Raw genomic sequence first — 13,861 nt, 5'->3', positions numbered from 1 at the left:
TTTATTAAAACTTTATTGTGAACTATGTAAGTATGGCGAATGTAAAACTAAGACTTACTGTTGCTATTGAATTTTGAACATTGAAAAATAAATTTTCAAACAAGTTTTTTGAAACAATGTACAACATAATAGGAATATTTTTGTAAGTAAATTGCAGTCAAGAACTAATCCAGTGTGATCTGATGCATTGGCTTGACAGACTGCACTTAAAACAGTCACCACAAAGCTAATGCAGCAATGAGATTGCCTTCATTTCATTCCTTCATGAAATAGTGTACAAAATTTCAATGCTTCCTGCATTGTCACTTTCCTAGAATTAACATCATCACTTTGCTTATTTACTTTTGCTGTCATGTGTCTCCTTGCCATTTGAGAAATAATGGCTGCATCATAATATTTATTTTCATCATAATGTTTATTTTCATTGTAACATTGAAGTTGACTATCGATAGATAACTCAATTTTAGTATATAATGTATATATTAGAATTTGTTTAGATACTTTGGTTTCTGGTCTGATTAATAGCGGGTCCAGTCAACTGGATTTGACTGTGGTCAGTAGGCTTCAATTGGTTTAACAGATTTGTCATGTGACTTAAAAAAGTAACTTAAAATTGCACTAATTTGATACACAATCAAAATCATGTCAGAGAAACATCAGATTAGGATAAAATTCTCTTTTTTTTTAAAATTGTTCCATGATTTGAAAATAATTTGTTAAGTCTTTCTTTAATATTGTGTCCTCAGATCTGCCAACATTAATCAGTGATCTACTTCCTGTCGTGTGCACTGTGTTTCTACAGAGTTTATGGCTCCTTCCTTCCCTTGTTGAAAGTAATGCAGCCAGCTCAGCTAACAATAGCTCTGAGATAACAACTAGATCCAAACAACCAGAATCCTTTAATGCTCACATAAAAGTGGGTTTTCTTTTTTTCATTTAGTTACTCATTTTAACATAATGTTTTGAAAACTAAAAATTACATACATTTCTAATTCTCACTGAATCTTAAAATTAGAAATAAATCTAAAGACAAATTATTTAGCTATTTATTTAAGTTATAATGATGTTGAATGAAATACTTTTATATTGATATAAATACTTTGTTTCCCCCAAGATTTTTCACTTAATTACTTTCAAACATCCTCTCTTGTACAGCTTCAAATTGTTTGCTGTTGTCTGATAGTGGAACTGCTTCAGCAGAGTTCAAATCTTAGCAGCTCATTGGCTGTCATCCAAGAGCATGGTATTGTGTCTTCTCTCCTGACTACAGCTGAAGCTCTCATGAAAGTAAGTCTGGGATTCTGCATGATATTTCTTTTTTTTTGTTGTTGTTATACTTGAATCATGTAAGCACATGTAAGTACAATGATGCAAGTACAGCCATACAATCAAAAGCCCAGACCTTCTCATTACTTAGTTTCCTGAACTTAACGTATGTAGCTATGTACTTATGCAAATTCGAATTATCATTCAATTTATAATTTTTTTCTTTTGAATATTTCTTATATATCAAAACACTAAAAAAAAAACTATTAGTTTCTGTCCAATTACAAAAAATGTTGAGAAGTTTTGTTTCTTTGTATTACAAATGTGCAATGTTAGCTATATGTAGATTCAATTATAGTGCCTATAAAATGTTTTGCAATAACAAATCAAGGTTTTTTAAAAAACAATGCCTATACTTCTGATCTGTAAAGCTATGGCTTTGAGATATAGTTATTACTTTGACCATCGCCATTCAAAATATTGATTCATACACCTATGAATGCAAAGATTAGGGAAAAATAACACTTTGGTGTCAGTTCCAAGACTCATTTGTAGTGTGTATATATATATATATATATATGTCTGTTGTGGAGAACATTTCAAGGCTTCCTTTCATCCTTTTCTCTCAGTGAAAACATTTTTATCATGCCCTTTTAGTAGACAGATTTTGCTGTGTTGCCTTCCCATGCCTAGAAAAGTGGAGAGCTATCTTCTCCTATAGCACTTTCTAAAAGTTTCTCTGTCACATTTTTAAAACTTTCTGTTAATGACTTCTCCTACCCCACCACCTTCCTGTTTTGAAGAATATATATATACATTATAAACAAAGCATACTATTTTTATCCCATTTAAATGGTTTAAATTGAAATGCTTTTGTCTCACTTTAATTTCAACAACTAATAAACTCATACATTTTTATCCTTCCCATTTGATTTGTTGATGTTCAGGCCAAGCAAGGCATCTCTTTCATTTATACTGCTTTCCTGCTATTGATAGAGATCGCCAACACAGAAATGGTAAGTTTGTTTTGAATTTGCTTGCCTTAAACCCTGCATAAATAAATCAAATTAGCAATTAAATCTAATCGTGTAGTTCATAAACATGTTCTAATATTAGTGTATTTATTTTTCCATTATATACAAATGCATAAAAATGTTAAAATTATATCATGCCATAGAATCTGAGTATACATTGAAAATAATGTACTATGTTTTCAGGGTGCCAATATGTTGCTGAATAGCAACGTGACCTCACACTTATGTTTAGTTTTGACCACATGTTACTCCAGTGAGGATGCTTTTCAACCCAGGAACATTTTGTCTAAAGTATGTCACTTTTTTTGACAACTACAATTTTGATCTAATGTTATAAAAGGTTACCAAAGTTAGGCTACTGTCATTGGACACATCTTCACTAATAAAAAAGAATATTTTGATGATTTTAAAATGTTATATACCCCCCCCACCCCCCACCTCAATATTTGAGTTACCAAACTTTTCATAACATCAGCTCACATAGTTAAAATTTAAATCTCTTTTTTTCTATTTTACTAGGCGTTCACCAGCTCACGTTCATTAACTGTCACCTGGCACTCATTGTATTGCCTTAGTCTTGACTTATTTTCTGTCATGCTCTATGTATTGGGTTTTTCTTTTTTGGAGGATGCCCTCAATATAGTTGGAGTTCACCAGGCCAGGATGCAGCAGGTTGGTTTAGTGAATATATTGTAAACTCTGCTTTAGACTATGATTTACATGTAATAACTGAATTTGAAAAGAAAGTATTTTTTTTTTTTAATGTTAATTAAACAATATTGTTACATTTCTTTTATTTTAAATTTCTTTATTAATAAAGTTTGCCCTTTTTAAAATGCTAATTAGCTACTTTAAAAGTGTTGTGTTTTATGCTTACAAAATATACCATCAACCATAAAACACTAGAGGTCCAAAGATTATATCTTTCGAAACCAAGGAAGCTACTAAAAAAGGTCATTTGAATTAAATGCACATAATTGGATTGTGAGTCTATAAGAAATTTTGTTATCATATGGCCAGCAGGTCAGCATGATCATCATTGTGATCTCTATTCCTCATTTGTGATGCAGTCTTTGTAGGTGTTAACTGGAATCCTTTTGCAGCCTCACAATTTCATGGCTAGAATCCTTTACTTTCATTATGATCAAAGCTTATAACAAAGTGACCATATCCAAGAAATCCCCTGATTGAGTTAATGTACTGTATAAATGTTAATGTACATTCATATATAGGCTAATAAGTATAGAATGATTTTTTTGTTTTGCTCCATCCAGTCTTTGCTATCTGTAAGTATGAACATGAGTAAGTCTGTACTACAAGAGGCACAAGCTACACTGAACTTTATAAAACAATTGTGTGTCTATCAGAAGCAGTGGAGGTTTCACTTACCCAATGTCATGGCTAAGTTAATGGTGAGCTATTAGCCCAGTTTTTACATTATTATTATTGGAGCATTTCTAATCAAATCAGAACTAGTCAACATAGTATTTCAAACATACATATTCATTCGTCCATAGTCAATATATTTGGAGCAAGACAAATCCTAGTTGGAATTCCTGCACAGCCAGCCAGAGTTCCAATCAAGGTTTTGGCTAGGGTGTAATTCTATTCATTTCTGAAGGAATGTCCAATTTAATAAAACAAAACCAAAACTAATGGGAAATAGTGCTATCAAAAATATATTTCCATTATACATTGTGAGAAATTTCAAAATCTTAAGAAGTTTCATATTTATTGTATAGGAAAAATATAGATTTAGCTTTTACATATATATGTCTCCTTGCAATAGTTTCTGCAAATATTGCTTCAGTGATTGTTATGTGACCTAGAGAAAATATATTTTATTGTGACAGGGTGCATTGATGGATTTAGTACATTCCTATGTGGCTTTGATGATCAGACCCAGGTATCTACAGCTCCTACTAGATGTAAGTTTATTTTCATCCTAACTCATTATATTTAATCAATCTTTCCAAAATTACAGCCTGTGGGCCATCTGCTGTCTCTGGGGCAGTACAATTATGGCCCTTCAAAACATCTGTCCACAGTGCATACAGTAGCCACAGAAACTCATTTCCCATGGGATTTGAAGATTCTTTTGCAGTGATGCCTCCAGTAACATGCATGATTGAAATAGATATGACCTCTAGTTAAAAATAGATTGTGCAGGCCTGTGTTAAATGATAGAAAACATTGTACTCTTTGGGTTGTTTAATTTTTATGAAATCACATTTTTATTTTATCTTCAACACCACTATATTACATGTACAGTTATAATGCATGGTCATTTTATTTGGTCGTACATATAGTCATGGCATACCACACCTGGATTGGAATAAAACTTTTTGCTTTTTATTTTGGTTCAAATTAAACTATAACCTTCATAATACTTAGACCTCATACAACCCAAAATAAAATGACTTGTATACTTTTAGTTAACAGTTAGACCTCATACACACAAAATAAAATGACTTGTATACTTTTAGTTAACAGTTAGACCTCATACAACACAAAATAAAATGACTTGTATACTTTTAGTTAACAGTTAGACCTCATACACACAAAATAAAATGACTTGTATACTTTTAGTTAACAGTTAGACCTCATACAACACAAAATAAAATGACTTGTATACTTTTAGTTAACAGTTAGACCTCATACAACACAAAATAAAATGACTTATATACTTTTAGTTAACAGTTAGACCTCATACAACACAAAATAAAATGACTTGTATACTTTTAGTTAACAGTTAGACCTCATACACACAAAATAAAATGACTTGTATACTTTTAGTTAACAGTTAGACCTCATACAACTCAAAATAAAATGACTTGTATACTTTTAGTTAACAGTTAGACCTCATACACACAAAATAAAATGACTTGTATACTTTTAGTTAACAGTTAGACCTCATACAACACAAAATAAAATAACTTGTATACTTTTAGTTAACAGTTAGACCTCATACACACAAAATAAAATGACTTGTATACTTTTAGTTAACAGTTAGACCTCATACACACAAAATAAAATGACTTGTATACTTTTAGTTAACAGTTAGACCTCATACACACAAAATAAAATGACTTGTATACTTTTAGTTAACAGTTAGACCTCATACACACAAAATAAAATGACTTGTATACTTTTAGTTAACAGTTAGACCTCATACAACACAAAATAAAATGACTTGTATACTTTTAGTTAACAGTTAGACCTCATACAACACAAAATAAAATGACTTGTATACTTTTAGTTAACAGTTAGACCTCATACAACACAAAATAAAATGACTTGTATACTTTTAGTTAACAGTTAGACCTCATACAACACAAAATAAAATGACTTGTATACTTTTAGTTAACAGTTAGACCTCATACACACAAAATAAAATGACTTGTATACTTTTAGTTAACAGTTAGACCTCATACAACACAAAATAAAATGACTTGTATACTTTTAGTTAACAGTTAGACCTCATACAACACAAAATAAAATGACTTGTATACTTTTAGTTAACAGTTAGACCTCATACACACAAAATAAAATGACTTGTATACTTTTAGTTAACAGTTAGACCTCATACACACAAAATAAAATGACTTGTATACTTTTAGTTAACAGTTAGACCTCATACAACACAAAATAAAATGACTTGTATACTTTTAGTTAACAGTTAGACCTCATACAACACAAAATAAAATGACTTGTATACTTTTAGTTAACAGTTAGACCTCATACAACTCAAAATAAAATGACTTGTATACTTTTAGTTAACAGTTAGACCTCATACAACACAAAATAAAATGACTTGTATACTTTTAGTTAACAGTTAGACCTCATACAACTCAAAATAAAATGACTTGTATACTTTTAGTTAACAGTTAGACCTCATACAACACAAAATAAAATGACTTGTATACTTTTAGTTAACAGTTAGACCTCATACAACACAAAATAAAATGACTTGTATACTTTTAGTTAACAGTTAGACCTCATACACACAAAATAAAATGACTTGTATACTTTTAGTTAACAGTTAGACCTCATACAACACAAAATAAAATGACTTGTATACTTTTAGTTAACAGTTAGACCTCATACAACACAAAATAAAATGACTTGTATACTTTTAGTTAACAGTTAGACCTCATACACACAAAATAAAATGACTTGTATACTTTTAGTTAACAGTTAGACCTCATACACACAAAATAAAATGACTTGTATACTTTTAGTTAACAGTTAGACCTCATACAACACAAAATAAAATGACTTGTATACTTTTAGTTAACAGTTAGACCTCATACAACACAAAATAAAATGACTTGTATACTTTTAGTTAACAGTTAGACCTCATACAACTCAAAATAAAATGACTTGTATACTTTTAGTTAACAGTTAGACCTCATACAACACAAAATAAAATGACTTGTATACTTTTAGTTAACAGTTAGACCTCATACAACTCAAAATAAAATGACTTGTATACTTTTAGTTAACAGTTAGACCTCATACAACACAAAATAAAATGACTTGTATACTTTTAGTTAACAGTTAGACCTCATACAACACAAAATAAAATGACTTGTATACTTTTAGTTAACAGTTAGACCTCATACAACACAAAATAAAATGACTTGTATACTTTTAGTTAACAGTTAGACCTCATACAACACAAAATAAAATGACTTGTATACTTTTAGTTAACAGTTAGACCTCATACAACACAAAATAAAATGACTTGTATACTTTTAGTTAACAGTTAGACCTCATACAACTCAAAATAAAATGACTTGTATACTTTTAGTTAACAGTTAGACCTCATACAACACAAAATAAAATGACTTGTATACTTTTAGTTAACAGTTAGACCTCATACATACAAAATAAAATGACTTGTATACTTTTAGTTAACAGTTAGACCTCATACACACAAAATAAAATGACTTGTATACTTTAGTTAGTTAAGTTAATTTAGTTAGTTTAGTTAACAGTTTTACAAGGCCAAATGTAACTCGTCCATTAGACATTAAAACTCTAATCTATGGTGTGTCTTTCTAAATGGCTTATTGCTTCATAGTACAGCGACCTCTTCTCTCCACCAAACTCAGTTTTGATCAACATTTTGTATCTGCTCCCATGTTGTTCAGCTTCCCTGATGACTGACTGCCTCAAGGTTTGGTTTGCCCTCTTTCCCTGAACTTTCCAGTCAAGTGCCTGCTTGGCAACATTGGTTCCAGTTGTTTTGCAAGATGTGTCCTACCCATCTCCATTTTTACTTCTTAATGTCTTGGGTTATTGGTTTCTGCATGGTTCTCTCTCACAAAGTGGACAGTAAATATATTTTTGGGCTAACTAATTCCTAGTATCTGGTAAAGGCAACTGTTGGTAAAGATATCAAGTTTTTTTTTCATATTTGATTTTGGGACTCATCATATCTCAGAACCAAATAAAAGGACTGACTTAACGTTTGTGTACTGTAAAGACAGCCCTTTGGAGTGCCAGATTGCTTGAGTTCTTATATCATCTTTGCTAACACGACTTCCCAGATTGGTGGAATGTTCTACCCCCTTGTAGTTCAGCTGAGCTCTCTCGTTAGATATTGATGTCTTTGTAAAAAGGGGACATACAATAGTGCTGCTTAATATATAGTTAAAGTATTACCCACTTAACTAGTCAATTGATTTGGATTATTATGTTTCTAGCATCACAAAGTACAGGACAGTGCTGGCAAAGCAGAGTCATTGCTGCAGGCACCAACCTATCTCCAGCACCAAAGTTCATTGGATGATGTAGAACAACCAACTGGTAAACTGGTGGATGCACAGAACAGGTACTACAGAATTTTTTTTCTTTTATACCTGTAGAATTATATTCCTTGTCCAAAGACAGGCCCAGACGTTAAAAAGAAAATTTAAATAGATGCTCTGCAGAGAACGACTTTGTTTGCAGTATAAATATGCAGGTCACAACTAGGTCATGGGAAATTTTACTCTCATCCTGCAACTTCAGAAATAAAGACAATGCCTTGTATCTTATATTCAATGCCTTGTATCTTATATTCAGTGCCTTGTATCTTATATTTAATGCCTTGTATCTTATATTCTTGTGTTAAATTTTTTTTATCTTGTCTAGCTTTTGATAGTTTTCAACTAAAGTGCACATTAAAAATTGTGTTTCATAAGTTTTGACAGGGTCATTAGCACAAGAATATTTGCTAACCGCTCAAACTGGTACCAAATGTGTTCTGTTGTTTTCAAAGCAAAGCAACAAAAAAAAAAAAAACACATTATTATTATTTAGAAAGTAGTCAGTGTGTTTTGGGTCTCATTATGAACTTTGTGTTAAGTGTTCAGATGTCAGAACTGACACCAAAGAAATATGCCTGAGTTGTGTCACACTTGGTAGTATATTCAACTAGTCAAATGATATTTAGAGAACCTGAGTTTCTTTGATATAGCAGACTGAAATTAATACTAACAAGGGTTAAAGTTGGTAATTAACCCCTAGATATTATATCTCATTGATATTACACTAAAATTATGGATGGAGCAGTCTAAATTTTTTTTAAACTGGTATTGACATATATGTCTTAGCTTTGCTTTGGTTTATTGGTACATATATCACTAAACATAAACTCATATATTTTTTATAGTATGCTGAAACTGGTTGGCCAGTGTCTTTTCTGTTTGAAATATTTCACACCTAGTTTGCCAGAAGTTCTTTGTGACCAGGTGAGATTTCATATCTGTACTTTTGACTTGATTAGTTTGATTTTTTTAATTTGATTTTTGTGCATAAAAATTCAGACATATTTTGTGTGTTGTCAATTTTGTACTCAGAGATAGGCAAGCTACAAGCCATGTTCCTAATTTTTTGAGAACTCAATGCTTGAATAGTATTATGTATTAACAATAATAAAATTTTTTAGTATGTTTTGGTGCCATGTTTGTTTTGGCATGAAATGTTTTAAAATTTCTATTTTGATTTTATTATGTCCTTAAAAGAATGATACATATGTATGTTTTGTGTGTGTGTTCAAACATATTTTTTTATATAAAGAACAAAAGTTATTTTTGTCCATTAGATTTGGGATGTAAGTTTGATGTGAAATTTTTGTAATATCACTAACATTTTATAAATTATGGTCAAAACCTCTCAGGCCAAAATGTCATGTACCCATAAAATTTAGTCCGGAATCATAGTTATTAATTTAGGCAGTTATATGTCATTTTATTTGTAAATTTTATTCGACATAAATCATTTGATATCTTGAATACCTGTTTAGGAAGATATCACTTATTCTTTTCTGCATGCTATCCAATTATTTTTTTTTAAGCAGACACCATTTTGAGTACTACTAAATTTAAGTGATGTAATTGGATATTTGGACAGTAATAGTTGGCAAAAATTAATATAAGATACCATTGTTTTAAACATTTAATTACATATTTCTAGCTTTTTAGCTAGAGGACTATTATTTGTCTGATATAAAATGTGTAACTTTCCCTTAGGGTATTGATGTGTCTGACTGGGAACCAATACTAAGTCTTGGCTTTGGAACGCCCTCTTTAGATGGAGACAGAAATGGACTGACCTTTGGCACTTTGATAAACTGTGTTAATGTGTGTGTTCGACATCTGGTTAAGGTGAGTGTTGCTCTCCTTCAGAAGATACTTGGTTAGATTATGAAATTGTAACTGCAGAAATGTTTGTATTGCAATGCAAGTGCATTGAGGTAGTTAAACAAAAACCTAAAAGTTATATTGTTTTTCTATCTTTTCAATTCAGTTTGTTTTTAGCTTTTAAATAATAATGTGTTTTTTTTAATCGCTGCCAGAATGACACTAAGTTATCACCACATAGAAGCTCACCTGAGGATGCCAACTCATCTCAAGTATCCAAGTATGATCATTGTTTCTGAACATTATTTTCCATTTCATTTTAAATCTTTTCATTTTCAAAAATCCCTAAAAAAAACAAGTACACAAAAAAGAAATGAGCCCAACTTAGGTTTTAGAAACTTCACTAGTGAGAAAATATGCAACGGCTTTGGTCCACTCTATCCCCAATGCCAAACTTAAAGTAATTCTGGTCTGTGGATAACAGAATGGCAGTACTAATTTTATTAGCACCTGGTATTTCAGAAATTGTTGGAGTTACAGTTGTTGTTTTTGTTGTAGATCTAAAATTAAACAATTCTCCATGTGTCAAAATTTAAACAGGCAAGTTAAATTAGTGCAGAATTTTGAGAGCTTCACCCTCCAGCGCTTCGGCTTATTTAAAACTCTGTTATTGATGATATATTACTTGAGTTCTCTTATTCTCTCCTTTATTTCAATTTAATCATCCTTTGACTCATGTTTCTTAACAATTGTCTGAATTATAAATATTTGTATGATTGTCCCTTAGAAATGTGGTTCATCTGGTGTTAGAACTGTCCCTGGATCTACTCATGTCTCAAGCATGCAGGTATCTGCGGGATCCAGAACTGGCAGCTAGAGATTGTCAGTTTCTAAAACGAGAGTTGGGCACAGAATTGGTAAGTGTTAACTTTGATTGCTAAGGACTCACCAGGACACTAAATTGCATTGTGCTCCTAGAAACAAGAACAAAACAAAATGTCTAACAGCTCATTATACTGAAAAAAAGTGTTTAAAGGAGAATTTAAGAATATGAAAGCTCATGCTACACTTTTTTTTGTTGTTGATCACTCTTATATAGCAGCTCTTTCTTGCTGCAGCCTGCTCACTGTGCTTTGGTCTCATCTCTTTTGTGGACCTGTTGGGATAAATACCTGGGAGAAAGTTTCCATGTTGACTTCATGCACTGGGATTTCAACTTAAGCCCCCATTGCTAGGTAGCCAAGTTTATGCCATTCGGCCACACTTCTTTTTCCCCACACATTTCTTTAGATGTGCAGAAATTCAAAGATCATTGTTTGTGAAACCTGTACAAAAAGAAACAGGAACAACTTTCAGCTTTAAAATTTTTTATTTCGTTTTTTTTTCACACATTCTAGAATTCCTGTTTGTCTCCACTACATCGTCAGTTACGTCGGGGTGCTGACAGATCCTTGTCACTGACACCTCCCCAGCACCAGTCAGGTTTGTCTCCTTAGTTTTATTTTCTCCTAAATTCAATATTGAAGATCTTTAATAAAACTTGTCAGCTTGCTGTTTAAATGTTGCTATATGTATATAGATATGTATCTCCATGTGGGGTGATGCTATCTTATGGCAGATCAGTGGTAGCATTCTCTAACAGTTGAATGCATCATCACATTTCTTTTTCTTTACCTAGACATCATGACATTGGCTATAATTCTAAAATTTGTTTTAGATATCATTTTTAATCCTGGACTACTATCTATGGCCTCCTTCGATTTGCAAAGCAACTATAGATCATTTCATAGAAAGGAGATGAATGCTTGGGAATTAGCAGTGGTCACAATGATGTTGCCCACCCAGCAGTTCCACACTGTCCTAAGGAATGTGCCAAGTCCACACAGTTTGGGATCAGCATCTCACAAGTTCTGTCAGGGTGTAGCGCTGTGGGCTGCAAATTGTCTAAGGGTCACTGGCTATTTTTTCTTCAGGATTAACTCCCAAAACTTTCCCACGAGCCCCTCCTACATGAAGCTTACTGGTTTATTCACCAGTTACTTTCCTTTGCTCATTCTCCTGGTAGTGATAACACTTCCGCCTGACCCAAGAACTGAGACACATGTAGAGGCCAGGAGTTGGACTAATTGTCAATGGCTATTTGAGATGCATGCTATTGAAAGTATTTTATAGGTAGTGAAGTGCTTACATCCATGACCACTTTCAGCAGTAACAACTTTACAGAACCATCCTTGAATATGCCATAGCAAAGTCCCTAACCAGTAAAAGTTAAATAAAGGAAGAATATAAAAAAATGCTCAAAGGCATACAGAATGTAAGTTACTAAATCAGTTATCTGTCCTACAGTGAACAATAGAATCATATTCAACATGTTTGAAGTAAAATTTGTGATTGAGACATTGTGACCTGACCTCATTCACGTTTAAAGTAAAGTTTGAGATTGAGACATTGTGACCTGACGTCATTCACATGTTTGAAATAAAGTTTGACATTGAGACATTGTGACCTGACCTCATTCACATGTTTGAAGTAAAGTTTGAGATTGAGACATTGTGACCTGACCTCATTCACATGTTTGAATTAAAGTTTGAGATTGAGACATTGTGACCTGACCTCATTCACATGTTTGAAGTAAAGTTTGACATTGAGACATTGTGACCTGACCTCATTCACATGTTTGAAGTAAAGTTTGACATTGAGACATTCAGTTAGTTTCCTATTCAAACTGATTTGTTTTGTCTGAGCTCTTGTTTTCATCTCTCTGGCAGGGGTTCCAACCACAACAAGCGCTGGAGTTCTTACTGCCAGCACACAGTCTACTGCCTCTCCATCAACACCTCAACTCAGCCGGTCAGTTTCTCAAACCCTGACTGGACCCCAAGACCCATCCTACATTCGACTGGTCCAGGCATTTGTACAAAAAGTTTTAAAGTGATAGAGGGGCTATAGTATGTGTCAGTAGCAGCAGATTCCATTTTGGGTTTTGCAGCTTTGAATCTACAAAATCAGAAGCTCTGATACTCTGAAACATACTGCAAACCTTAAAATATTTAAATCTACCAATCTAAAATAAACCTTTGAGCAACACTAAACATTTGTACAGTAATTATTTACTTTTCAAGTCTACAGTATTTAAAACTTAGTACCTGATCATGTTACTAAATAGATTTGTAATGCTCAATTCAAACGGTCATGGAAACTTCAAGTTTTATCAAACCATCAAGATGTTTATTTTTTTTTTTTTACTTTACATCAAGTTCATTGTATATTCTGTTGTACTGAATGCTGAGAATGAAAGCTCTGTTTGACTGTAGAATGGAATGTCAATTGGAATGCCTGTTGATATTGTTGTGCTGTAAGCATTCTTACAGAAAATAAAATGTTTGCTACATAAGACTAGTTACACTATGGTCTTTCTATTTGATCTAAGTGTTTTTGTGAATTGTTTCATTTGAGAGAAACTTTTTTTTTTCATTTCAAAATGTTAAATATACAAAATTTCAATTAACTTTTTAAAAAATGTTTATTTTTACTAAGCTTGAGGTTGATTGAAGTCCCCTAAGGCCACCTGCTTCCTCTATCATTTATAGCCTTCAACTACCTTCATTTCTATCCATTAGGTCTGCATTTAAATGTCTTGAATACTTGTGTTGGTTATTTCTTCATTAATTATTTTCAATTCCCTCACTACAAAAATATAATACGAGTCATGGGCGTAGCCAGGATTTTTTTTCGGGGGGGGGGGGGGGGGGGATAAAAATCCCTTTGGCTACGCTCATAGCATTTTGAGGGCATAATTTGCTTTTTTTTATATATTGAAGAGGTATTTTTAGCTTCAAACCCAGTATATTGAAGAGAGGTTTATCGTAAATTTTGGAGAGGGGTTTAAAATAAAAAATCTTCCTTAGATGTGCTCTTGGAATTTGGGGA

At 32.3% G+C, this 13,861-nt stretch overlaps 1 protein-coding gene across 3 annotated transcripts in view; it reads left to right on the top strand.

Annotated features, from left to right (window-relative positions):
* Positions 1-13,330, top strand: part of LOC106064844 (nucleoporin NUP188-like) — a 47,469-nt gene extending 34,139 nt beyond the window's left edge. For all 3 annotated transcript variants that reach the window (XM_056041315.1, XM_056041314.1, XM_056041313.1), the window contains exons 37-50: positions 747-916; positions 1,156-1,287; positions 2,214-2,282; positions 2,484-2,591; positions 2,820-2,972; positions 3,575-3,712; positions 4,154-4,228; positions 8,012-8,139; positions 8,962-9,040; positions 9,821-9,955; positions 10,147-10,211; positions 10,719-10,848; positions 11,329-11,413; positions 12,700-13,330. In XM_056041315.1, coding sequence (XP_055897290.1) covers positions 747-916; positions 1,156-1,287; positions 2,214-2,282; positions 2,484-2,591; positions 2,820-2,972; positions 3,575-3,712; positions 4,154-4,228; positions 8,012-8,139; positions 8,962-9,040; positions 9,821-9,955; positions 10,147-10,211; positions 10,719-10,848; positions 11,329-11,413; positions 12,700-12,866 — 1,634 coding nt within the window. In that variant the 3' untranslated portion in view covers positions 12,867-13,330. The remainder of the gene's footprint in view (positions 1-746; positions 917-1,155; positions 1,288-2,213; positions 2,283-2,483; positions 2,592-2,819; positions 2,973-3,574; positions 3,713-4,153; positions 4,229-8,011; positions 8,140-8,961; positions 9,041-9,820; positions 9,956-10,146; positions 10,212-10,718; positions 10,849-11,328; positions 11,414-12,699) is intronic.
* Positions 13,331-13,861: the final 531 nt, after the last annotated feature.

Source organism: Biomphalaria glabrata, chromosome 9, assembly GCF_947242115.1.
Source record: "Biomphalaria glabrata chromosome 9, xgBioGlab47.1, whole genome shotgun sequence".
In the NCBI taxonomy this organism is placed as follows: Eukaryota; Metazoa; Mollusca; class Gastropoda; family Planorbidae; genus Biomphalaria; species Biomphalaria glabrata.
Note: the sequence above shows the minus strand (reverse complement) of the source record. Positions and strands in the feature narration are given on the sequence as shown.